Source organism: Nannizzia gypsea, genomic scaffold (genome assembly GCF_000150975.2).
Source record: "Nannizzia gypsea CBS 118893 supercont1.4 genomic scaffold, whole genome shotgun sequence".
NCBI lineage: Eukaryota > Fungi > Ascomycota > Eurotiomycetes > Onygenales > Arthrodermataceae > Nannizzia > Nannizzia gypsea.
The window spans coordinates 2,605,701-2,630,688 of NW_003345198.1; the positions used below are offsets into that span (position 1 = coordinate 2,605,701).

Here is a 24,988-nt window from a genome sequence, read left to right on the forward strand (position 1 = left end):
GAGAAGTTGTAATATTGTGAGTAATTATCAATATACCCCTGCTTCTGCTTTGGGGGAGACAGCTTGCTAATCCCTTCCCGGAACTGCAGTGTATCCAGTCTAGTAGTTAGTACAGAGCCATAAAGAGCTCCGGGTTCTGAATTCTCCGCCCCGAGGGATAAAGAAACGCGTGTCAAAAGAATCTTGCGACTAATTGCTCTGTAGATGTCAGTATTTTCATACAGCTGTTAGATGGCTGCCTTGTATCATCATAATAAGCCAGTGAACAGGGATACCTTTCTCCACAAAAGATTTAGTAACCTCCCAAGCGCTGCGGATACCACGATATAGTTCTCTCAATATAAAACGAGTTTGAGCGAGAAATAATGGCATCTGCTACGACAAAAACCAAGGGTTCGTGTCTCTGTGGCAAAGTACGCTATGAACTCGAAGGCCAGCCTCTTCACTATGTGTTATGTTTCTGTAACAACTGCAGAAAAACAACGGGTTCTTTATGCATGGCGAACAGCTGGTATAAGAAGGAGGTAATACCCCCCTTAAACCCATTAATACCCACCGCCAAAATTCCCAAAAAACATTAACAAGCTAAAATAACTAACCCTTCAATGGTAACTAGGCACTAAAAATTACCGAAGGCAAAAACAACCTGGCGACATACCTTGACAAAACAACCGATTCCGGGGTTGTTCTTGAACGTTCGTTCTGCGTATCTTGCGGCTCGTCGGTTGTCAGCGAAAACAAGGCTAGACTTCCTGATATGGTGATCGTGTCATCTGGTACGTTGGATTTGGCTGAGGGAGAAAGCTGGGGCCCACCGACGCTGGAGTTTTTTTGCAAAAGAAAGGCGGCATGGTTGACCACGTTTGAAGGCTCAGAGAAGTTCAGGACGATATCTTAATGGTTGAACCTGCTATTTTCCCCCTTCAGGCGCTAAGCTTCAACCTTCTCTGAGCCTCATGAGGCTGAACGCGGATGGTTGCGAGTTAGCGGTCCGTGCGGGGCCGGGAGTTTATTTTAAGTCATGAAGCTAAATTTGTAGTAGAACCTCGCACCTGAGCTGAGCAAAATAGAGCAGAGAAATAAACACTTTGCAAGGTGTGACTTAGCGTTTATGGATCCATGGATGCATTTACGTAACTTTGGTCCCTTTATTGTGGTCCGTGTTTAGTTAACTAGTTAACTAACTACAAGAAAGCCAAGCATTGAATTATCAATCCGGCTTTTGGAGAAGAGACTGACTTATCTCCGGGGCTGACAAATTCAACATCTTAGATAGTGAATTAGGAACGAAAGATTGCCAAATGGCCCGTAGAAGAGGTATTTATACGTTGCATCCTTGCTTTCCCAATATGGGGATCAAATGTGAGAACAAAGTTTAGTTAGTTGCTCTTTGGCATTGACCCCTCCATACTCAGCCTTTCACTTTTCTATCGTCATGAGTTCAACAACGGAATCTAAGAGTTGCAACCTTCCCACATCATTGTAAGGCTCAGACTACCGAGTGTTTCTCATTCATTTATATACGCAAAGGGAGCAAGTACTGCTCGCTATTTCATGCGCAGCAGTGGGTGCTGTCACCTGTATTAGTGTTTACTACATTCCTGTTCACTTCCAGTTCACTCGTGGAGATACACTAAATTGGAGTTTCTTCTTTTAGGCAGTTGATAAAATACTAGTACTTGGTTCTGACAATAGTTAACCGTTATGGATATATGTGTTATTTCATTATAATTTGAAGTAGACATAGAGATGCTGGAGAGAATAGTTAAATTCATCAAGGTATAGTATATATATTATTCGCAAATTTCCTATTTTACCATATATGCTAAAGAAAGCCCTGTATCTATTCACCATTCTTGAATCTCACCATCCCCACTCCCCCCAACGGAATCATTTGCCCAATACCGCCCACTTACGCCTCCAATATTGCCAAATGCTAGGCGTAGGGGTATTTTTGCACCGTCAACTTAAAGAGATCGTTAGTAATGGAGGAGACATACAGAGAACAAAAGCGTTTATATAAGGGACTCACTGGTTGTCTTTGGTGGTGGGCCGGCCTGCGCCCCTAGGTCAGTAGCAACCCAGCCCGGGCAGCAACAGTTGATTAGAAGATGCGGGTTTTCGCTGGCAAGAATTCGAGTTGTAGCATTTACGGCAGCCTTGCTGGTAAAGTAAGCGAGAGCCGGCCAACCCATCTTTTCTGCTTTCCCACTAGCAGCGGCTTGCTATATCAATATAATTACTGTCAGAATAACCAGTAGACCCTGTGTATAACCTTTAGTGGTAGCCTGACCTCATATTCCTGTATTAGGGAGTCTAGCTTGTCCAGTGTCAGGCTTGGGTCAAGGAAGCGCTCTTGTAGCCCCTGGCTAAAATAGAGCATTCGACCGGATTGTGAGGATAGGTTAACAATGCGGCCATTGGAGCGCATGATAGGAATGAAAGCCTCGCATAGCTAAGATGTTATTTTAGCGGCATGAAATTATCATACGGAGGAGAGTTGGGGGCCAACAGACCTTGAGGGTACCTCGATAATTCACATCCAGAGTCTCCCTCCGCTCCGCGGCGGAAATTGTTGTGCGATAGTAGTAAAGACCTGCATTATTAATCAGAATATCACATCCATTACACTCACTCTCAACAGTGGCCTTGAGCGCCGTGATACTCGCAGTATCAGTGAGTGAGAGTCGGATCGGGCGGAGGTCGACGGAACGGCTCTTGCTAACACCTCTAAGATCCAGAGATCCGCCGGAGCGTGAGGCAGTGTATAGAATTAAAGGTGAGGAAAAAGTTTGGGCCAAAACAGTGCAAATTGCGAGGCCAATACCACGATTCTGCAATTTGGGATATCGTATCAACTTGGACTGTGTCGGTCCCAGTTATCTCAGGGAAAACTTCTTACCGCACCAGTGACAACTGCAACAACGGGGGATTCCATTTTGGCTACAGTCAGGGTGGAAATAGGGGTTTTGGTCTCTTGGATAACCTGTATGGGAGAAGGGCGCCTGAGGATGAGCCTTAGTGGTAATGATTCGTCCGATGACGAAGATCTGATGGCTTTAGGTTATCCACTCACTACGATCCCGAGTGCGGCCTCGGCCAGTGTGGACCGGAGTGAAACTCAGGGTCCTTGTTGTGGCCGCGAGGGAGCCGGCTCCATAGAAGCAAAGCTATGTGTTGTTAATTAGTCTTTATTTTTAAGCATTCTTATGTTAGTTAGCTAAGAACATATTGGAGGATCCATAGGCCAACCCTATGTCAAGTTCTTCCATCAGTTATCGAAAGCTCGGCTCAGCCAGAGTTCGGCCAGACTCTGGAGGAAAGTCTCATCTTTGCGTCTTTAGACCATAACACTGGTCTTCTGCAACACCATTGTAGGTTTGCATTATACCAGCAAGCCAACTTTCTGAGTCTGTAGAACTCAATTCAATCGGTTTGGGTTCGCTACTGAGAATAGACCTCGGGGAGAAAGTCGACGCACATGCTTGACACTTCTATTGACCATTGCCATCGTATGATTACCGGGAAGATAGGATTTGCCTGCAACCTGTTCCTCCACCAAGGACGGCATGGCCAAGGTCAGGTATTCGATACGGCCCCCATGAGCCCCTATTTTGATACCAAATATACTCGGTTTCATATCCAATGACTACAAAAATCTCCTTAACTGCTGTCACTGACTCGTATAGACGGTATAGAGAGCAAAGATGGGTATCTCGCGAACGCCAGGTAGGAATAGCCTGTGGTTTTTAAGAACCCTTTCAACGCGCCTCTTCCAGCAAAGTGATAGTTCTGCAATAAGTGTGCTTAGTGGGAGTGGATCAGAACAGGAAATGACCAGGTTGACGAAAAGGCAGGTAGGCAAAGCTGAAGAATCGAGAGTAAGGGCCACTTTTTACGATGGTGAAGTCGAGTGATTGTGCCACGAAGCTGGAGCGGTGATCCGAGGCGTAGTAGCCTCTATTTCATCCGCAGTTACTATTTAACCTTTATCCGGGCATGATATAAGGGCGTACTTCTGCCATATCGTGCTGCCGGTGGTAGCACTTCTAATCCATGTAGTTTGACTAGCAGTGGTTTGTGTGTCTAACTAACCAGCGAGCACTCCGTAGTCTCTGGCTATCCTGGCTCCAGTCTCGCCAGCAGCTGATTCTCATCCTCTCGACAGGGACGACGTCGGTTGATTTGCCTTCTGCTCAGTCTGGCTCGTCGTTTGAGAGAAGTTGACGGTGACAACCTTTTGGATTATGTCATACACTCTATCCAACGGACTAATAATAATGAGTGAATAGTGTTTATCATGTGATTCGGTTTCACGTGATAGAAATGAAGTAACTTTTTGAGTTTAATTAGTAATACTAGACCCACTTTAAAGTCAAGTGGTCTGTGCATGATGATCGAGGCCCAAAAAGGAAATAAAAGACGCCGATCGTTACGACGATGCAATCAAAACATCCAAGGAAAGACGATGAAAAAGTCGAAAAAGATACAACAAACAACACGATATATACAAAACATTCCAGACGCTGGTCTCGAGATAAACGAGATTATCGGTTTCTCACGACAGACTCCACGTGGGTGCTGGAGCCGCTTTAACTCGTGCCCCCTTGTCCGTCCATATATAACACGACCTGCTTACCTGTCCATTTCAACGACCGGGATGATCGGATAATCTACCGCGGGCTGGTTGTCCTTGCTTGACCCGTGAAGAAGAACAAGAAACCAAAGACCTGAATCCTGCGCCGCCCATCATATACCAGCCACCTACTCTTGTGCAAAAATGGCGGGCATGGAGGAATTGGAGATACACAGCAAGGTAAATAGCGCCGAACCCCCTTTTGCAACCCGCAGGGGAGCCCTGGATGATTCAAGATTGCCCCGATGCCCCTCCGTCGATATATCCATAGCGGCTAATGTCTGTTACTGTGTTCTTATTTGTCTCAGTCATATCTCGTCCGCTGGATAAACGTCAGCCCTGAGCATACGATATCATGGAGCATCCAGCCACACAAGAAGTCGCTCAATTTCGGAATCTTCAAGCATCCCGGCGCGTCAGGGCTTGCAATCAACAGTGCTGCGTCTACATATTCGCAAACCACAGGGAGTGACATCAACGACCTTTCAAAGGAGAACAACGGCCCTGCGAAACAGGCGGATTCTTCACTTTTAATTACGGAGAAGCTTAAGGGCGTTGGGCTGAAACCGATCGAATGGATAGGGAAATGCGAGGCTGACAAGATATCTCAGGGAACGTATGACGTGGGTTCCAGTGAGGGAGGCAACTACGCTCTTGTTTTCGACAACACATTCTCTAAACAAATCTCCAAGACGGTTACCTTCGTCCTGCTCACCTATCCGACTAGCTGCCCGCCACGCTCTGGACACCAAGTCCATCACACCCAAGCCGCAGCTGGCCCGATCGGATCACAGGCACCTTCGCGCCCGAGCCCAAAACTCAGCGCGACCGAGACAGAAGCAGAGGCAAAGGCACGGGCTCAACAGCGAGGACGGCCTGGGTTCAGTGCTGCGGCCCCAGGCAGCTCAAATGGGCCACCCACTGTAACAGACTCGTCTGCGAGCATCGCGCCATCCGTGCATACCGGTATACTGTCAAAAAGACGCCGTAAGCGACACCAAGGCTATGCCCGACGGTTCTTCTCGCTGGACTTCAACTCATCGACCCTATCATACTACCATGATCGCAACTCTTCTGCTCTGAGAGGTGCCATCCCCTTGACTCTGGCCGCAATTGCTACCGAACGAAAATACGAGAGAAATATCTATCGACTCCGGAGTGGAAATATGGCATCTACGTGCACTAAATAACCCCGAGTTTCAGGCCTGGAAGGAGGCGCTCGAGAAAGCATCGAATCAAGACAATACTGTGGAGGAAGAGGATGGCAGGCTTAAGGTGCCTACCTTGATCACCAGGAGGCACAGCCAGAATAAACCCAAGTCCCAGGATTGGAAAACTATCGAACGACTAGTTGGATCGGTATCTGCTTCGAGGGATAAGGTTCGCCAGCTGGCTAAGGATACAGACCCAAAGTACCTCATGCCCACCCCAGACCGCGAGGGTAATCAAAGCCCAGCAAACGGTGTACGTCGTGTTTCGCAACCCGGAGATGGCTCTGAAAGCAAGGAGAAAAGGTCGTTCTGGAAACTCAAGGGTAAAGGTGACAGTGGCAGCAATACGCCCACGCAACGTCCGGCTCTGTCACCTCTAGGACCACAGCAAACTCCTCCAGCTAGCAACGAAGGCTCCTATTTCGACACCAGCTCATTCAAAACCGCAATTGGGTCTGGTGTTCATGAAGACCTGATGGCACTACTTCACGACCTGAACGCAGTCGTCTCCGAGTTTAATACCCTAATAAGTGACCGAAACCGTTCGAGGACGCCGATAGCACTGCGGCCTGTTCATTCAAACGTAACCGCTGATTCTGATTCAGAGGAGTTTTTCGATGCTATGGATGGAGGTAACATCTCTCCCTTGTTAACGATTCACCAGGACAGTGGCGAGGAAGACTCAAAGAGCGTGGTCACGGCTGTTGATGACGATGCTGCGTCATCTTCTGGCAGTGATGTGGATGATAGAGACGAGTTCCTACGAGGCGACTTCAAACTCGACTCCTCATCCTCACTGTTCCCAGTAAAGTCACGGTCGCTTGTTCCCTTACCGATGGAAGCACCGCCCCGCAGATCAAGGATAGAGCCACCAATTGGCCTACCACCAAGTCTGATTAGCTTCATGCGTAAGAATGTTGGCAAGGATCTATCGACTATATCAATGCCTGTGTCCGCCAACGAGCCTCTTTCTCTTCTACAGCGAGCCGCAGAGCAGCTTGAATACTCCCAGCTTCTTGACAAGGCGGCCAACGCTACTGATGCTCTGGAGCGGTTGATATATGTGACCGCTTTTGCGCTCTCGCAGTTTTCTAGTTCTCGAATCAAAGAGCGGACTATTCGCAAGCCTTTCAACCCCATGCTAGGCGAGACGTATGAGCTTGTCCTTCCAGAGAGAGGGTTCCGTTTCATTGCCGAAAAGGTCTCTCATAGACCCGTCCAGCTAGCAATGCAGGCAGACTCGCGCGACTGGAGTTTTATTCAATCCCCCAGGCCTACGCAGAAATTCTGGGGAAAATCCGTCGAGATTATCACTGAGGGCAAGTCTCGGTTAACGCTTCATTCGAGTGGGGAGCATTTCAGCTGGTCTGCTGGTACCCAGTTCCTGCGTAATATTATTGCCGGCGAGAAGTATGTGGAACCTGTCGGCGAGATGTGTGTGCTCAACGAGACCACCGGTCAAAAGACAATCGCCGTATTCAAAGTTGGAGGCATGTTCTCCGGCCGTAGCGAAGAGGTTACAGTCAAAGCCTACGATACACATGGCGAAGAACTACCACTTGGTCTGCAAGGGAACTGGACCTCGTCCCTCCAGCTGACGGAGCACGGGAGCTTGACAGACAAGACCATATGGGCTGCTGGGCCCCTGGTCGACAAGCCACAGAAACACTACGGCCTGACTGAATTTGCAGTGACCTTGAATGAAATCACAGCGGTTGAGCAGCGGAAACTACCTCAAACAGATAGTCGCCTTCGTCCTGATCAACGCGCCCTGGAAGAAGGCAATGTCGACGAAGCAGAAGACGTAAAGGCACGGCTAGAAGAGGCCCAGCGTCACCGCAGGAAAGAGATGGAGCAAAAGGGCGAGACATGGCGCCCTAGGTGGTTTACACAGGTTGATGTCGACGGCCTAGATAACGGAGATGATATATGGAAACTCCGTACAGGCAAGGATGGATACTGGGAAGAGAGAGCAAAGGGTGAGTGGACGGGGACCACACCCATCTTCCAGTTATAATTATTTAGACAAACGGAGGGATAGAGATGGCAGTTTTGGGTGGCTTTTTGGGGAGTATTTGCCTGTCCGTCATATTATGCTCTATCATCAGTTGATTTTCACTGTTGGCCTGCCTTTTTCGCCTTGGAATACCAAGCAATGTCCAGGCCTATTGGTATGTCTATTTGACCTAACCATCCCAGATATTAATTAATGAAGTCTTCGGCTCAAGACAGTAGCTATAAGTCTACTCGCTTTCTCACCACCAAGATAGTACCGACCCTCCTTATGAGTTATGGTTCGGCCATCGTCCCCCTCCATGTCACTGTCCTCTTCCTCGTCATCCAGAGCCAAGCTGGCTTCATAGGCTCTCATGACCGTTTCCTGGTCAACTTTCACTCCTCCTTCAACCAGAACGCGAATACACCCAGCAATTCTTGTAATCTCCTTCCTCGTAGCCAGCGAAATATCATCGTTCTGACTCGAATACATCGACGTGTTGACCATATCCTCTAGTCGTGTGAACGAGACTTGTTTCGACTTTGACCCAGTCGCACCTTCATCTGAGGGTTCACCAACGTGTTTGGAGATCCATATATACCCGTTCACTCCAAGGATGACATCAATTGGACCACCGTATGCAGTCTCAATCGTCCACACTTGCCTTCTCGACCTCACTACACCTGTACCCCTAGCAGTCCCGCTACCACCACCCATTCCACTAACAGCCAAAAACAAGCCGTTGCGTAGTTTCCCGTACTTCAATGACCTGGTGTGTAATGATGCAGCGCCGTCTCCATGAACACTCTGTACTTCTGCCACCACGAGATCACCTTCGTTAAAGAATGAGCGAATCTGCAGCTCGTCCGCCGCTGTACGTTTGCGTAGGATTCCACCTGGCAGATTTATCGCTGAGAGAGGTAGCTGTGCAAGTAATGGAGCCGAAACATCAACCTTCCATCGTTTTGATTGCACCTCGACTATTCGGCCAACCACCAAGTCGCCTATTTCAGGTGTGTAGCGGGCGCGTAGGGGATAGACCGAGAGAAGCTTATTGGTCTTAAGCACTGTACCAGCTACAGTCGCTATTATATTTGTTGTTACCGGTACCGTAGGCGTGAAAGTTCCATGTCCTCTGTGAAAGGTTCAGCCATTAGCTCAGGCAATTTAATAATGGAGCAGTACGGAATTAGACACAACCCACCTCATCCATTGCGGGTCATCCGTGATTATCTCTCCAGGGGTAACAATAGTATCTGTTATGCCAGATAGACGAGCTCTCTTTGCCGGTCTGCTATCATCGCCCATGTCCATTTCTTCATCGGAGTCTTGTCCCTCATCACTGGTCGTCGGTCGATAGTCGTCAAACGTCGGCGGTAGGATAGTAATCGCCATTCTGTAAGTGGTAATAAGTTGATAGCTTTTGTATGAGCGTGTACAATCGATATGAGCTCCGGGAAGCCGATGTGCTGTGTTGATCCTGGTTGTTGTTCCTTTTAATGCGGTTAAGTTGAAGTCGAGAGATTGCGACAGAGAAACTTTTTGGTGCGAGAAGCTCAAGTCTTGGCATCTAAAGGCTTCTCAAAGCTCAACTTTGCATCGTTGACTGCAAGCTACAAAGTTGGCTTGTTTCTATAGCTGTTCCATGGGCTAGCATGCTTGATATTACATTGTAGATTTTTAGCAAATGAAGCATGTTGTAGCTTGTTAGTCTTACGGATGTTGCAGCTGAAAACATGGACTGCTAAATTACAGGGCGTTAGGCTCGTGAGTAGAGTTGCTTCCATTCTATTGAGTGCCTAAATATTTCCACCTTTATGATTTCACATTCTCCCAGTTCCCGTTCATCGATATTTACCATCCTTTGAGACGTTTGTCCTCCCATTGAGCTCTTCAGCAGCTAACCAATCCACATTGAAAATTACTCCTCCTGTCCCATAGCCATGTAGAAGGCTTCCTGTCCCTCCTTCAAGATCTTGCCTCTATTATCCAAGTGCTCTCGTCGGTGTATCACATCAGTCGTTTCAGCAGCTAGGAAATGGATCTGTTTGTCACTGTAGCGTGCCAGTATTCTTGGTGCGAAAACGTCGGCAAGGGGTGCAACCAAGTGACGCTCGATGACTTGTTTAGCAACCACATCAATAAAGTATTTCCTCTCGGTCTATACACAAATGTTAGCTACTTTACAGACAAAACTCATCTTTAGGACATACTTTGTAATACGCATCGAGAGTGTCAAGTGCTTGCTCCGCGGAAAATTTGTCCATGTCCTTATTCGTGGTATTGGAGAGATTAGAGAGGAACGTGTCGAGTCGAATGTACTCCCTGTCTTCATACCCAGCACCACCAGTAAATGTCTTTTCAGAAACGTTTACTGTTGATTTGTTGGCTATTTTTCCACTTCAGCTACCGAGTGCCGATTCTGAATCTTCTGTAGGGTATCTGTGAAGTGATTGTTGTATGTTATTGGATGTCTCTTCTTATCTTGCTCAACTCGCTCAATTTCATCCAAGGCAGCCTCATGGGCAGCTTTAAGAGCAGGTGTGACAGTTAAGTTCATAATCCGGGCCCTTAGATCGGGTGGTGCGGTTTGCTCTAGAACCTGGAGCAGGAAATCTTTGCATTTAGTAGCAACCTTGTTAGCATGATCTTGTGCTATGGCTCTCCATCCCTCAGATTGCTCCCAGAACAGGTGGCTAGTTATCATTGGGTTGAAAGTTCCTGGAATTTCGCGTCCACGGCTGCGTTCAAGAATTCTAACTACCCGTTTGACTGCCTCTTTACGAGACAGTTCCTCAGGGCATCCAGCTACTGTTGGGCACACTGATGTTGGCTTATCTGCATCCTCTTCATTATCATCTTTCACATGATATTTATGGCCCTTCTGGTCCATACGGGCTGCAAACTTAACGTTCAGATATTGGACCACGGCTCTGAGGCGACGAGAATTCTCTTTGCTGTCGATACGCTCTGTAGCGTTGACCGTACCAAAGAATTCCCCTTCATAATTTCCATTTATCCCCATCTTAACTATATCATTAGCGGATCCAAAGAAGTCTGCCAAGTATGCCCGTTAGTCGGCTATCGTGCCACGACTTTTCCCAAGGTGTAGAAGTTCCAGGCGAACGCCGTTTGCCATTTTGTCAAGCTCCTCTTTCAGGATTGGAAGCTCTCGTTTTAGATGATGAAATAAAAGTTCACTCAAACGCTGGCGGAGGGTATCAATTCCTTTGACGTTTCGAGGGAGATCATTGTAATTTCCCGTGCTGAAGAAGACACGTTCTCTGCTGTTACTCTCAGCAAGCGACAGGTGGTGCTCGTCATCACTGCGATTCTTCAACAAGTGCCATCCGAGTTCAAAGTAGATATCTCGGTTTCTCACTAAGTCAAGCCATGATTTCTCGTTGTCAGACCCTGGACGTAAAAAGTCCGGTTTTGTAACCACTCCAAGGGTTCGTGCGCCATTCTGGTCGAATTTACGACAGTTTTTAAGAATGACCTGGTTGGCATAGTCATTCTTTGCGGAGATTACAGCAAGAATGATGGTCCGATTCTGTGAAATATAGCTCTCAACTAGAGACTTGATAAGTTCGACGTCCTCGTCTGACTGACTTATTGGCAGAATGGATGAGGCCGGACAGGTCAACCAACGTACTACCCAAAACGTAAGCAATCTATCTAGACATTTTTTAAGGCCAGTATGCTAATAAGACTTACAGCTGAGGGAGATCAGGCCCACAAATTTCAACGCTCAGCACATCCCTTGAAAATGCGGTTCTGTCATTCAGACCCATGGCAGTAGTTGCATCATCAATAACCGAAGGAAGCTCAGTAAAGTCATGGATAGACTTGGAAAACTTGCGGAGTTCGAGTTGCTCATCGTCAGCACGGCCGGTGTTAGGGTTTATCTTGCAATGAATCGCAGACTCCGCGTCTCGCCTCATGATAATCTCAGTTGCAAAACGGGTACAGAGGTTCTCTTTCCGAGGAAAGGGTATCTCTGTTATGGCTTCAAGAACAGAGCTTTTGCCAGAAGATTGATCACCACAAACGACGATTTGTGGTAGCTGCAGCACCGAACTTAGACCTGCACGGCGAAGACGGTCAACCAGGTTCATTAGGTCGCGCTGTTCGACGTTTTGCAGCCCAACCAGAGAGTCAGATACCATGCTAGCTTCGATTGATGACATTGTGCCATCAGTGGCTAGCACATACGCGGGCTCTTCCTCTTCCTTCCTCTAAGATAAATGTTAGTTATTGGACAATTTTTACAGTCAGGTAGGATATTGATAAACTTACAGGAGCACTTGGGATTTTCATGATGGCTCTTGCAGCCTGAGGAGAGGAACTGGCAGATGTTCCCTTAGAATAACAAAATATTGTCCTATTTTGATGTGATATGGATTGAAATCTTGGGCTTGATAGAGCGCATCAGGCTGCTTATATCCCTTGAAATCCAAAATAAATCATGATACTCTAGCCTTTACTATCAGTAGGGAACAAAGGCGAATTACGCCGTTTGTAGATACTCTTCAAAGAAATATCCAAGCATGTTTCCAGATCAAAGAGCAAACGGGGAGAAATGCATATATAGAATATAGATTAGATGAGGGTATATGCATGGAGAGGGATGCATAGCTTCAGGTTGAGGATTAATGAATCTGATGTTAAAAGACAGCGGTAAGCGACAGGTATAGGAAACATCTCACAAGTTAGTTACTGCTTTGATAGCTACCTAGGCAGTTTAGAGCGTCATTTCTTCAGTAATCCACTAATATAGAGGAAAGGGTTTCCATTCTTTTTCTTTTCTTTCTTTCTTTCTTTCTTTTTTTCTTTTTTTTTTTTTGGAGCCCTAGTTTATCAGCATTGTAAGTTACTTACACCTTGAGTACTGGTGGTATAAAATATAGCAGAGGTCTCGGGTCGTAGGAATAGCCTAAAGTACCTTCCGGGTAGAAACTAGTTTGTTTGTAGTCCAAATCGCCTGTTAGGGGCAGTCAGCCAGTGCTGTCAAAGAAAAGCCTGGGCAGGCATATAGATCAAGAATTTAAACAGGGTCTGGCCAGTCCCTACGTGGCCGGGTTTGCAGACTGCCCGATGCACCACTGGGAGGTTGAATCGACAAGTATTCCCCGTCTTAAAGCGTGGTCCCGTGGAATGTCTCATTTTTCCTGAATATGGGTATGAATTCTCCCGGGACGAAATACGGACAAAGCAAGACAGGGCAGTGAATAGCGATACCATGCACCATGTGGCTGCAATTCTGGTCGGGCAACCTCAAAGCTACACCGACGGCATCGCCGCTTCACAAGGATTGCTAATTGACATAGACTTCCGGCAGCCAGCCTTTAGTTTTAGTTACCTGCGCAATAGCAAATATGCGTGTGCTTGCACGCATGACGACACATGCCTATGCAGGCCTGAAGTAAGCTGTCCAGTCTTAACTGCCTCTTATCGGGATTTTTACCCCGAATTTCCCGTCTCACTTGGAGATTTTCGTACGGTCGTCAAAGGGCGCATGCCCACCACCATGAGCGCTGTACGTAGCTTTATTATCAGTGGCTGTATCCCCTGAACGACCGGAGGTTCTCCTTTAACAAACCTCCGAGCGAGAGAAACTCTCCGCCAGTCACAATATTGTAGGTGAAAACTAGAATAACAATTCCTGTATCAATAATTTCTTTGTCCTTCTTCACTACCGCATGTCAGCAGCTAGATCTCCATGTGGTGTTTCCAGCCACTCAGGGGTCTCGGACGTCGGAAACAGGGCCCGTTATCGGGGGGCACTTCTCCACGACAGCCTTCCCAAAGGCAAGCCATCCATCTGTGATGTACTTTTTGTTCCACTTTAGTTTGTGAGACGTATGTATATACGTAATTGATTATCTTCTCTAGAGCCAATGTGGGAAAACCCCCCTGGTAAAGGTCATCGGCTATATTTTACATGGCTGAGTCGATAGTCCTGATTTGGGAGTTGGATATCCAAGAGTAGATAGATAGATGAGCCACAGCTCCGGGGGGAAGAGGGATGGCCCAGAGTCAAAGAAGGATGGACCAGAGTAGGTACGAAAAGTAGCTGTATGTTGAGGCCAATATTCATGACCGCTGATGTAGGACGCTGGCCAGATCCCTGCCGGTGATGAGATAATTAGTACTCCATATCTTCATAAGCTAATTAGAGAGCATTTCTGCAAGAATAGTTAATTAGTAACGCATTAAGCGGCTAAAAAAAGCGACGTGAATTCGGGGATGTCAGCTTGCAGGATGCATGGAGCAGATTTCGACTTGTATCTAGATAGCTGCGAGGTCAGGTGAGGTTGACATCGGGGTTCCCGGGTCAGGTCAGATGGAATGGACTGTTGCCTGCAGGAAGTCGGGATCTGCTAAGAGAAGTTTCAACAACTGCAGTATGGTTGATGAATGCATTAGTCAGCATGCCCAGCCGCATTCTCAAACAAGAAAGAAGCAAGCAGGGACGCACTAGCCCGAATAGGAGAGAGCTTTGCGAGGCTGAGGGATGTTTGATACATTTCAATTACGTAAGTTGCCAAGGCGGATAGCCCCACCGGACACGCACGTCCCGGCGGCGTTAGGCGTTAAGTCAATCCAGATCCCTGGTTCATGAGGCTCAAGTTGCCCGCACTCTGTTAACTACTTAAAATCCACACCCTTTCTCTTTACGCTGAAGACCCTTTTTTCAATGGGTGGTTGAGTTGAAAATAGAACATAAGTCTGGATAGGTTACATTGTTGCGTAACTGGTTCAGTCTAAGCGCTTGTTTATGGAACCTACTCGGCGGATCAACAGATGGACTCGAGACGAAGATGCAATTCTCCTTCGTGAGTTCAATAAGCAAGAGACTGGTATGTCCGATGTTCCCAGCCACTTCTGGCATATATATACATATATTGAATGTTCTAGGGTAACATAACTAGCATCAAATGACCCAACTAAGACCACTAATTGGCAGAAGATAGCCCTGTCGTTGCCAGGGAGGTCAAACAAGGACTGCCGGAAACGCTGGTTCAACGTGTTGAGTGGAGACCTCAGAAAAGGTCTCTGGACTCCCGAAGAAGACAGGCTGCTGGCTCAGGCTATAGAGTCCGAAGGCAAGGTGTAGTACAAAGGCTTCTACTTTATTATATATTTCAACTGATCGTCCGCCCAGTGCAGCATTTTGACATCATCACTTTCGGCATAGGTGGATTCGGGTGGCACATCATATCCCTCATCGTACAGCAGATCGTACGTTGCTGTTTGACCAAACCGTTCTTGATATGGGATTGATATTAACGATCATAGAATGTGCTAAAAGATGGCAGCATGCCCTTGATCCGGCGCTCGATCGGTCTAAGTGGACTCATTTAGAGGTAGGTCTAGTCCCACCCCTTTCACTTTCGCTCTCACTTTCAGTTTTGGTTAACTGCTCATTTTCCATGGAGCTAACTTCGACATCAAGAGCCAATCTTTATGGAATGCGGTTCAGACGCATGGACGTTGCTGGCTGCGCATTCGAAATGAACTCTTTCCGTCTCGGTCTCCCAACGCTCTCAAGAACCAGTGAGTCTTCCGTCTCTGCAACGCACGCACATCCGCCATCCTTTTGCATGATTCACTAAACAAGGTTCATTGTGCATCGTCTAGTTACACGTTTCTTTCCCGTAATGTTGGCAGGACTTGCATGAGTTCTCCAGAGCCATCTCATATCAATAGCAACCCATACCCCTACTTTAATAACGAGGGAATGGTGCACCACGATCCAAAGATGCCGATATATGATGAAACAGACTCAATCAGCGAAACTAGACAACTGGATACCCCTTCTGGAACTGTCAGCCCGTTCCCTACCGCTCACGAAGACATGCTCATGACAGCGTACGACCTATCTAGTTTTGACTTTAGCTTTGATGAGCAGCAATTTAAGACCGTGACTGGGGAGCCTGGTATGCCAAATTGTACTGGTGATGACGCGCTTTGGCAGCAGGGGTCTGCTGCAGATTTCTTGCTTGGTATAGACTCTCCGCCAGGCCATAACAGAGATCATTGCGGTGGAGCAATTCCAGGAAACTCGTTAAGATCGCATGTCTTGGATGATCAACTTGGGGTAGAGCAGCCGGGGGTTGGTATCAGTCCAGTGGGAGGATTGCAGCCCATCAATGGCACGTTCCAGAACCGTTCTGTTATGACAGTGACTGTCGCTGATCCAGGGCCAGAGTTAGTGAATGATTTTGTTCGTGTCTTGCTGAACCATCAGCAAGAAGTGTCCATAGACTTTAGAGATATAGACGGGAACCAATAGAGTTTGTATCTTGGATTGTATTTAGATCTTTCTCCAGAGGGGTATCAGTTCAAGGGCTCCGAGATAACTGCCAGCTTCCCAACTGCACCAAGCACAAGTTTTTAGGTTTCTATATTTTGATAGTATGAATAGGGTGAAGCGGGAGCCACGTTTTATATTTGTCTTCCTTTGTACTCAGGCAGGCATGAAGTCTTTAACTGCACAGTTAAAGACACGCTCTTGGACCGGAGTATGAGACTGGATAAGGTATCCAAGTATTAACTACGGGTCGCCCCACGCATGGTTGCTGCAGAATTTAGTAACCTTGTCACTTAAAAGATGGATAAACGATAATATTTCCCTATTCCTCATCCAAGATGCTAGGGAAAGCTCGTTTCTCGCTGCTGAAAAACGAAAATAGTCCTCTACCATGGGCTAAATCAGAATTGCGGCGGATAAATAGTAAGCCTGATCATCCCGATCACGCTGAACTGGTTAGCATAGCATCATCGTCTAGCGTTTACTCCAGTATTGGAAGAGGAAAACCTAAAACTTACTTCAATTCTATGATAGTGATGAGAAAAGAAAAAGGAGTTAGACGGGACATTTTGTATTATTCGGTAGAAGGCAGTAAAGAGGCAGTAAAACAAGATAAAAGACCCAGCCAAGCTCCTCTCCGTCGCTATAACTCCAAGCCGCGCATGTATAGGGAAAGGTAAGGTAGAAAAAGAAAGGAAGGAAAAGTCATGGTGATACAATTGTAGAAATAGTCAGTTAAACGTATGAATATTGATAGTCGGATCAGATCTCAATGTCGATGTCCAAGTCAAAGTCCAGGGCGGCGATGTTATCCTCGTCTGTAGGCCGGTGGCGGATGACGGGAACGCCCTTGTAGACCTTTGGAGTAGCTGGCTTGGCTGGAGTACCGCTGCTTGGGCTGGTTCCGTTGGCAGGCGTGTTGGTTGCATCGGTGTTGTTGTTACTGGCCGGGGTGATGGCGCGGCTGCGGTCTGCAATGGCTGCCTCAGGCTTAAGGGGAACGAGATGGCCATCTGTGGACTCGTAGTATGTCCTTGCTCTGGTTTTGACACGTGCAAAGCGATCGGCGACGGCCTCTCCTCGGGCGACGGCTGCGGCAGCTATTTTGGCTGCCTTGCGTTCAGCCAGCTGGGCCTTGCGCACATTCTCAGTGTTGAGCTTCTGGTTACGCATGTTCAGGTCGGCAAGACGTTCTTGCTGCGACTTCTCGCTGGGGCGGGGCTTGACCAGCGTGGTGCCAAAGGCGAGCTTGGGCCCAGTCAGACGGGCGAGCTCAGCATCACACTCAGCGATAGCGGCTTCATCCTTGCTGGCGATGGCCTCGTTGCGGCGGCGTTCGAGCTGAATACGGTTGTAGACGGCCTGTTTGTTGTCGTTTGTGCCCTGGCGACGCAGTTTCTCCTCGAGCTCCTCCTTAGTGAAGTCGTGTGCTAGCAGGCGATTGATGTCCGCCACTTTTCTATCAACAGCGGACTTTGTGGGCATCTTGAAACCTTCCACTGCCATGGTTTTTCGATAACGGTTAAACTCAGCCTAATGATGTCAGTTTTTTATACTCAATAATTTGTTTCATTAAGAGAGAAGACCATACCTCAGTGAACGGAGACTCGGAGCACATAATAAATGGGAAAGCTCTCTCGGCTTTACCATGGGCGAGAACGCAGTACTGAGTGGTAACAAAGTTGCGTCCATTTGGCCCTTCGATGGCATACGCGCGTCCTTCAGTGAATTCTAAACAATGTTAGCCAAGGACTATAAGTTAAGAAATGGATATATATATATATATGGACATACTCTTGATAAGGCCAATTCTGTACTCTGGTGCGCCGGTTGTCGGGTTTGGCCCCAGAGTTACCCTGGTGTAGCAATTACTGATGGCCTGGTCGAAACCCGGGTAGAAACAGACCTGGGCAAAGCCGCTGCGTGCGATTCTAGCACGCTGTAGATCGCGCAGTTCAGCGGGGGGATCGTAAGGTGGAGGCGAGACACTCCGGCGTCGAGGCTTATCGTCCCACTCGACCTCACTTTCACCGCTGGCGTCTCCACCGTCTGCCTCTCGAGCGGGAGAACTGCCGGTATTGTTGTTCTTTCGCGAGGAAGCATCACGCCGACGCTGCTCATCTCGTTTCCCCTTTTGCTCTCTTTGACGCTTGTAGGCTTCGATCGCATCTGATGGCTCGCCTACCTTGCGTCCACCGAGAACAGTCTTCTTGCGTGAACTCTTGCGCTGGCTATCTTCCAAATCAGCCGAACCGGCCTTACGCTTCTTCTTGGCGGCTGCACGAGCTTCCTCTCGCTCTCTGTTGGCCAACAAACGGCGGAGGGCAATATCCTGGTTATGACGGTCGACTTGCTGAGCTCGTTCAGAGAGCAGCTCCTCTCGCTGAATTTCAGGCAGAGCCATGATTTCGCTCTTGTCTTTGGCGGAGTAGAATAGCTTTTCGTAAGGGAATATGGGGCCCTGGTTTTCCTCAGGGGGAGGAGAGGTATCTGACTCTGATTCGGACATGGATGCTGATCGAAGCGAGCGGCGAGAGTGAACGCTGGATGAGGAGCTGTATACTTGTTAGCTGTCTGCCTACAGAGCTTTTTTGTATTATTTTTTGCCTTGCAGGTGGCCAAGTTGAGGGGCATCTATCTGATAGAAAGGCAGAGCTCGAGTGTCCACAGTTGAGAGTGGCCCTGCAAACCAGCAAAGGGAAAAAAAGAAGTGACTTACAGCTCACCCTCTTCTTCATCTTCATCGTAAGCTCTGGCTCTCTTGCGCTGGCGTTTGACCGGTCGGGCTATCCCCTTGCGACCCATGTTGTCTGCGTCGTCGTCTTGGTCGTTGGAGGCTGGGCTGCTGGCAGAGCCCTGGCGCTCTTTATCTTTGTCCTTCTGCTGCGAGATGGCGGGAGATTCCTCGTCGGAAGAATCATCGCCTCCCGCCAGGGCGAGAAGCTCAGCGTCCAGGTCAGCCATGGAGAAGGCGCGAGTGTTCTTCCTTTTGTTTTTTGCTTCTTCGTTCTTCTTCCTGCGTTTCTTTGTAGCCGCAAGAAGAGTCGAGCGAGCAGTCTTTGGCTAGAGATTATCCGGACGCTGGTGCTGCTGTGTTGCTGTTGCTGAGGAGGACGTCCGGCTAATGAGTGGCTGTTGAGGTGTTGTTGGTTTGATAGCTAGCTGGGGAGACGCTGGAGGTCTTGGGATATCGCAGAGCAGCTCCGTGTGCCTCTCTCTCTTCTTCCCTGCGCGTGTCCCTTTGATATCTTTCCTGATAGTCGTCCGCTTGCACGCTCGCTTCGTTCTTCTCCTTCTTTGGCTTCTTTTCGTCTTCGTCGTCTTCGTCATTTTCTTTTCGCCACGAAAAAAGTTGAAGTTGAAAGGATGCGTCACGTGATCAGCTTAGTTTTGACGTCGACGAAAGCAAAAGTTGGCGAAGACGAAGAAAAACAACAGCAGAAACAAGAGATAAACGAGGGTAAAAAAGGGAGATAGAAGAGAAGCCGAGACGAGGAGACGAGAAGACAAGAGAGAAATGGCTGGGTTGGTCGCTCGAGTTCGGCCGGTGTGCAGGGGGTGTCTATCAAAAGCGCAGTCAACATACATACAAGCTCGGTACAGCAGCTCTACACGGGGTACCAGCGACGGCGTCAACAGCATCAACAGCACCAACAACAACAACGATAATGGCGGGAAGAAGATGATGCAGCTGAGTGAATCGCAAAAGGCATACCTGAGCAGCGCCCTCCGAGTCAACCACGCCGGCGAGCTGGCAGCAACGCTCATCTACGCGGCCCAGAGTCCCCCCGTCCTGCGTTCACACCCGCACCTTCGCCCGCTGATGAAACACATGTACGACCAGGAAGCCGGCCATTTCTCTGTCTTCACTGAGATGCTAGGCTCCCACCGCGTGCGTCCAACGGCCATGTACCCCGTCTGGCAGGCCGCAGCAACTTTTCTCGGCTGGTCGACGGGCGTGATGGGCCGGGAAGCCGCCATGGCATGCACGGAAGCCGTAGAGACAGAGATAGGAACACACTACAACGACCAGATACGGGTTCTGGCGGGCTGGATGGAAGACGCCGAGAGCCGTGGGGAGGTGGTGCCGGACGACCTGAGGCAGCTGGTGCAGACGTTGAAGCGGATCAGGGACGAGGAGCTCGAGCATCTGGATCACGCGGTCGAGAATGATGCAAAGGAGGCCAAACCGTACGAACCGCTTATAGGAGTCATCAGACTGGGCTGCCGGGCTGCCATCCAGATCTCCCAGCGAGTATAAGTGGGCATACTCCAGATAAAAGGGCTCTATGTATAACTACCGGTGTAAGATATAAAAAAAAAAAAAGAGAAACAGGGTGACTTCTAATTGGCAGCAGCATCAGCGGCATGCTTCTTCTCCAGATAGTCTATAAACCCATGGGACAGCCGGGTGACCATCTCATAGACACGGTCAAAGCCGTCTCTGCCGCCATAGTAAGGGTCGGGCACCTCCTCGCTCTCCCCACTGCTAGTGTCACTGCCCGCCAGCCTGTCTGCGTCAAAGTCTCCAAACATCCTCACCTCAGCGAGCTGCTCTCCCTTGACCCTGCTGCGGGAGTACATCAGCGAGTCGTAGTTCTCCTGGTCCATGGCAATGATGTAGTCGAATTCGGTAAAGTCAGACGTTTTCACTCGACGGGCTGCGTGCGTAAAGTCTGTGATGCCGTGTTTCTTCAGAGTCGACATCGTCCGCGGGTCTGGAGGGTCGTGGATATGCGCTGCGCATGTCCCGGCAGAGTCCAGCTTCGAGAAGGTCACCGTCTTGTCCTCCTTGCTGCTCGAGATGTGTCTAAACACGGCTTCGGCCATGGGTGAACGACCTGTCTCGTCAGCCCACCATCCGCCATCTCTCCCTCTGTTCCTCTCCCTAGTTATTATTATTGACAGGCCTGTGTGTCACGTACAGATGTTCCCTAGGCAGACGAACAACACTGAAACGGCTGCCATCTTCCTGTCAGACGCTGTCAAAGCAGCTGCCTGTCGGTCTCTGTAGATATCTCTGTCTCTGCCTCACGACGTCTAAGCCCTAAACGCTATCAGCAAAGAGTCTTCCTCTGCCCCAGCTTCGCTTACCTGCGAGTTAGCTCGTTGTCTGCTGCGTCTATCTCACCAAGCCGACCCTGAGTGTCAGGTATAATTAGATCCTGCGCCACAAACTGCGCGTTGCTTGGTCGACCAGCGAACTTGGCAAACTGAAGCCGAAGCAAGCAGCATCAAGAAGAAGAAGCAAAGCAGGACAGCCACTGCGACAGCGAGATAGACGAACAGAGAAAGCCTCGCGCTCGCTTAGCTGCTGTCTTCCCAGTCCCTCGTTAAATAGATCTTCACCCTCTCTCCTGCTGTGCTGCCTGCTTAACCTACTTTACCATCTCTCTCCCTCTCTCTCCAGCAGCTTGTCCCAGAGCTGCACAAACCCCGGCAAGATGGCCTACAACCGGCTTCACGGTGAGCTGCTCCTCCATCCCTGACGAAAAAGTCGTCGCAAGCTGTTTCGCGCAGCTTGCGTCTTCGTATTTAACGGCTGCGAGCTCCGTCTCTCTGCTGCTTCGTCCTCTTTTGATCTCTTCTAACACGGTCTCCAGAGCCCGAGCAGGAGCCGCTTTCGCCTACGATGAATCCTCACCAGCCTGCGTCGCCGTCGCGGCCTTACCACGGCGGATACCAGCTCGAAGACAACCCGTTTCACCAGCCGGTGCAGCAGCCCATGACACATCTAGAGATGCCGTCGGCGGATAGGCTGCAGTATCAACCAACCGTAAGATTGTTTCTTTTGCTTTTTGTGGTGCTGGTGATGGTGGTGGTGCTGATACTTGCTGTAGTACTCTGTTGAAAATATACAAAACTCCTACGGCCACAACGAAGCCTACGAAGAGGAACATCCGTACAGACCGCCTCCCAGACCGATTGCAGGTTCGGGGGCCCTGGCTCTGTCTCCGGAGGCCCATCATGACGCCTACTATACCCAACCCTACGAGCCTACGGTCACACCAGGATCCGACTACGACAGGCCGCATCAGAACTATCCTCCCCGGCAGTACGAAGACCACGTCCCTATACTGCACCATGAACCCTCCTACACGCCGAGCAACTTCGATCTCTCGCATACTCCCCACCCGGTAGACACAGATGGATACACAGACGATCCCAACATGGCCTTGAACGTGGCTCCCACGCCCAGTCCGGCGCCCATCAGACGGTGGAAGACCGTTCGAGAAGTCCAGCTGTTCAACGGCAACCTTGTCCTCGACTGCCCCATTCCACCAAAGCTCCTCAGCCAGATAAACCACGCTGAACCTCCAGAGAGAGACGAGTTCACTCATATGCGCTACTCGGCTGCTACTTGTGACCCGGCGGACTTTTACCAGGAACGGTTCACTTTGCGCCAGCGCCTGTTTGCCAAACCACGACACACCGAGCTGTTCATTGTAGTCACCATGTACAATGAAGACGAATTTCTCTTCGCCCGAACAATGGCCGGTGTCTTCAAGAACATCGAGTACATGTGCTCACGCACCAGCAGCAAGACATGGGGCAAGGAAGCCTGGAAGAAGATTGTCGTCTGCATCGTCTCAGACGGCCGTGGAAAGATCAACCCACGCACGAGAGCTGTCCTTGCCGGTCTGGGTGTCTATCAAGACGGCATTGCCAAACAGCAGGTCAATGGTAAAGATGTCACCGCCCACATATACGAGTATACCACCCAGATAGGCATGGAGGTTAAGGGAACCCAAGTCATTCTCAAGCCTCGGCCAGGGATGCCAGTGCAGCTCCTCTTCTGTCTCAAGGAGAAGAACCAGAAGAAGATCAACTCCCACAGATGGTTCTTCCAGGCCTTTGGCCGTGTCCTCGACCCCAACATCTGTGTTCTCCTCGACGCCGGAACAAAACCAGGCAGACAGAGTATATACCAGCTCTGGCGTGCCTTTGACCTCGAACCCATGTGCGGTGGCGCCTGCGGTGAGATCAAGGTCATGTTGTCCCATGGCAAGAAACTGCTCAATCCGCTCGTTGCCGGCCAGAACTTCGAGTACAAGATGTCCAACATCCTCGATAAACCGCTTGAGTCTGCCTTTGGCTTCATCTCCGTCCTTCCCGGTGCCTTCTCGGCATACCGGTACGTTGCTCTACAGAATGATAAGAATGGCCAGGGACCATTGGAGAAGTACTTTGCCGGTGAGAAGATGCATGGCGCTAATGCAGGCGTCTTTACTGCAAACATGTACCTCGCCGAAGACCGAATTCTGTGTTTCGAACTCGTCACCAAGCGTAACTGCCAGTGGATTCTGCAGTACGTTAAGAGTGCGACTGGAGAGACCGATGTGCCTGACCGTATGCCCGAGTTCATCCTGCAGCGAAGACGCTGGCTTAACGGTAGTTTCTTTGCGGCTGTATATGCGATCCTGCACTTCTACCAGGTCGGCAGGAGTAATCACTCCTTTGCCCGTAAACTCATGCTCATCATCGAATTCATATACCAGACTATCAACCTCCTATTCGCCTGGTTTGCAATCGTATGTCGTCCCTTTGATTTTAAGCTGATCAAAAAAAAAAAAAAGATACCGTCTAACTGATCATCCTAGGGTAATTTCTTCCTGGTTTTCCGCATTCTTACTGCTTCCCTGGGCACTGCAGACCTCCTAGGTAAAGCAGGCAGTATTCTCGGTGTTATCTTCGAATGGCTGTATCTTGCAACACTGGTGACATGCTTTGTCCTTGCGCTGGGTAATAGGCCGCAAGGATCAAACAAGTTCTACATGACCATGGTCGGTTTCTGGTGCATGATTATGATATACCTCACCTTCGCAGCCATTTTCGTCACCGTCAAATCTATACAAAACGAAGTCCGTGACGGGAACTTCACCTTCGCTACCCTATTCCAAAACCTGCAGTTCTTCTCCATCTTCGTCTCCTTGCTGACCACCTATGTCTTTTGGTTCTTGGCCTCCATTCTCTTCTTCGATCCATGGCATATGTTCACTTGCGTAAGTCCCTTTTTCTTCTTTCTACCGTTGGGTAACCTGGCTAACTCAAAAATAGTTCCTACAATACCTCCTTCTCACGCCGACATACATCAATGTCCTTAACATCTATGCCTTCTGCAATACGCACGACATCACATGGGGAACTAAGGGTGACGACAAACCCGAAAAGCTGCCCTCAGCCCACCTCAAGCCAGGTGGCAAGGTCGATGTTGAAATCCCCCAGGATGACGGCGATCTTAACGCCCAGTATGAAGCTGAGCTCGCAAAGTTTGCCAACAAGCCACCCAAGGAGACGCGCGTTGTCTCTGAATCCGAGAAGCAAGAAGATTACTACAAGGGCTTCAGAAGTGCGGTCGTCCTTGCTTGGATCTTCTGTAACTTTGCCCTTGGTGCCGTCGTACTGAGCGCTGCCGGCCTGGAGAGAGTCGATTCCAGCAGCCAAGATACTTCCCAGAAGAGGAGCATCATCTACATGGCTGTTGTTCTATGGAGTGTTGCCGGTCTGTCCTTGTTCAGGTTCATCGGTGCAATGTGGTTTTTGGTCGTTAGAATGGTATGTCCTCCTTATACTATTTTCTCTGCAATCAATCCCAGTACTAACTCCTTCTATAGTTCCGTGGTGTTTAAACATAGACTTATCTCCTTTACGCCTGATTTCTATTTCTCTTTGTATATTTTCCTTCATGTTCAGCCTTTGTATGCCAGGTGGTTTAATGGCTTCATGTACTCAATATACCCACGCCTGATGATATACGTAAGAAACGTAGCTATGCATTTTCCATGTTCCGTCTCCTATCTCCCGCGTCATCATTTTACGTCCCTTGT

The 24,988-nt window shown here is 49.0% G+C and overlaps 10 protein-coding genes across 10 annotated transcripts; 5 read left to right on the forward strand and 5 right to left on the reverse strand.

Moving 5' to 3' along the window:
* Positions 1 to 365: 365 nt before the first annotated feature.
* MGYG_05678 (DUF636 domain-containing protein) lies at positions 366 to 898 on the forward strand (the record flags this gene model as incomplete). The annotated part of the gene is made up of 2 exons (XM_003173044.1): positions 366 to 524; positions 617 to 898. 2 exons carry the CDS (start codon positions 366 to 368, stop codon positions 896 to 898), a joined length of 441 nt encoding a protein of 146 aa, XP_003173092.1.
* Positions 899 to 1,847: 949 nt separating this feature from the next.
* On the reverse strand, positions 1,848 to 2,938 carry MGYG_05679 (carbonyl reductase 1; the record flags this gene model as incomplete). Its single annotated transcript, XM_003173045.1, has 5 exons — positions 1,848 to 1,966; positions 2,033 to 2,225; positions 2,294 to 2,455; positions 2,517 to 2,834; positions 2,903 to 2,938. The coding sequence occupies 5 exons, from the start codon at positions 2,936 to 2,938 to the stop codon at positions 1,848 to 1,850; spliced, it is 828 nt and encodes a 275-aa protein (XP_003173093.1).
* A 1,842-nt stretch (positions 2,939 to 4,780) lies between these two features.
* Positions 4,781 to 7,864, forward strand: MGYG_05680 (oxysterol-binding protein 2; the record flags this gene model as incomplete). The annotated part of the gene is made up of 3 exons (XM_003173046.1): positions 4,781 to 4,816; positions 4,945 to 5,722; positions 5,796 to 7,864. 3 exons carry the CDS (start codon positions 4,781 to 4,783, stop codon positions 7,862 to 7,864), a joined length of 2,883 nt encoding a protein of 960 aa, XP_003173094.1.
* A 189-nt stretch (positions 7,865 to 8,053) lies between these two features.
* Positions 8,054 to 9,238, reverse strand: MGYG_05681 (exosome complex exonuclease RRP4; the record flags this gene model as incomplete). The annotated part of the gene is made up of 2 exons (XM_003173047.1): positions 8,054 to 8,978; positions 9,048 to 9,238. The coding sequence occupies 2 exons, from the start codon at positions 9,236 to 9,238 to the stop codon at positions 8,054 to 8,056; spliced, it is 1,116 nt and encodes a 371-aa protein (XP_003173095.1).
* Positions 9,239 to 9,764: 526 nt separating this feature from the next.
* Positions 9,765 to 12,163, reverse strand: MGYG_05682 (interferon-induced GTP-binding protein Mx1; the record flags this gene model as incomplete). The annotated part of the gene is made up of 6 exons (XM_003173048.1): positions 9,765 to 10,004; positions 10,057 to 10,200; positions 10,254 to 10,873; positions 10,940 to 11,517; positions 11,561 to 12,081; positions 12,143 to 12,163. 6 exons carry the CDS (start codon positions 12,161 to 12,163, stop codon positions 9,765 to 9,767), a joined length of 2,124 nt encoding a protein of 707 aa, XP_003173096.1.
* Positions 12,164 to 14,624: 2,461 nt separating this feature from the next.
* On the forward strand, positions 14,625 to 16,142 carry MGYG_09096 (hypothetical protein; the record flags this gene model as incomplete). Its single annotated transcript, XM_003173049.1, has 6 exons — positions 14,625 to 14,706; positions 14,779 to 14,959; positions 15,045 to 15,088; positions 15,146 to 15,213; positions 15,303 to 15,403; positions 15,488 to 16,142. The coding sequence occupies 6 exons, from the start codon at positions 14,625 to 14,627 to the stop codon at positions 16,140 to 16,142; spliced, it is 1,131 nt and encodes a 376-aa protein (XP_003173097.1).
* A 780-nt stretch (positions 16,143 to 16,922) lies between these two features.
* Positions 16,923 to 19,124, reverse strand: MGYG_05685 (hypothetical protein; the record flags this gene model as incomplete). The annotated part of the gene is made up of 4 exons (XM_003173050.1): positions 16,923 to 17,693; positions 17,752 to 17,891; positions 17,955 to 18,715; positions 18,880 to 19,124. 4 exons carry the CDS (start codon positions 19,122 to 19,124, stop codon positions 16,923 to 16,925), a joined length of 1,917 nt encoding a protein of 638 aa, XP_003173098.1.
* Positions 19,125 to 19,677: 553 nt separating this feature from the next.
* Positions 19,678 to 20,421, forward strand: MGYG_05686 (catabolite repression protein CAT5; the record flags this gene model as incomplete). The annotated part of the gene is made up of 1 exon (XM_003173051.1): positions 19,678 to 20,421. One exon carries the CDS (start codon positions 19,678 to 19,680, stop codon positions 20,419 to 20,421), a length of 744 nt encoding a protein of 247 aa, XP_003173099.1.
* Positions 20,422 to 20,504: 83 nt separating this feature from the next.
* MGYG_05687 (hypothetical protein) lies at positions 20,505 to 21,128 on the reverse strand (the record flags this gene model as incomplete). Its single annotated transcript, XM_003173052.1, has 2 exons — positions 20,505 to 21,070; positions 21,101 to 21,128. The coding sequence occupies 2 exons, from the start codon at positions 21,126 to 21,128 to the stop codon at positions 20,505 to 20,507; spliced, it is 594 nt and encodes a 197-aa protein (XP_003173100.1).
* Positions 21,129 to 21,604: 476 nt separating this feature from the next.
* Positions 21,605 to 24,790, forward strand: MGYG_05688 (chitin synthase 2; the record flags this gene model as incomplete). The annotated part of the gene is made up of 6 exons (XM_003173053.1): positions 21,605 to 21,626; positions 21,764 to 21,936; positions 22,001 to 23,692; positions 23,762 to 24,163; positions 24,219 to 24,716; positions 24,776 to 24,790. The coding sequence occupies 6 exons, from the start codon at positions 21,605 to 21,607 to the stop codon at positions 24,788 to 24,790; spliced, it is 2,802 nt and encodes a 933-aa protein (XP_003173101.1).
* Between the last annotated feature and the right edge of the window lie 198 nt (positions 24,791 to 24,988).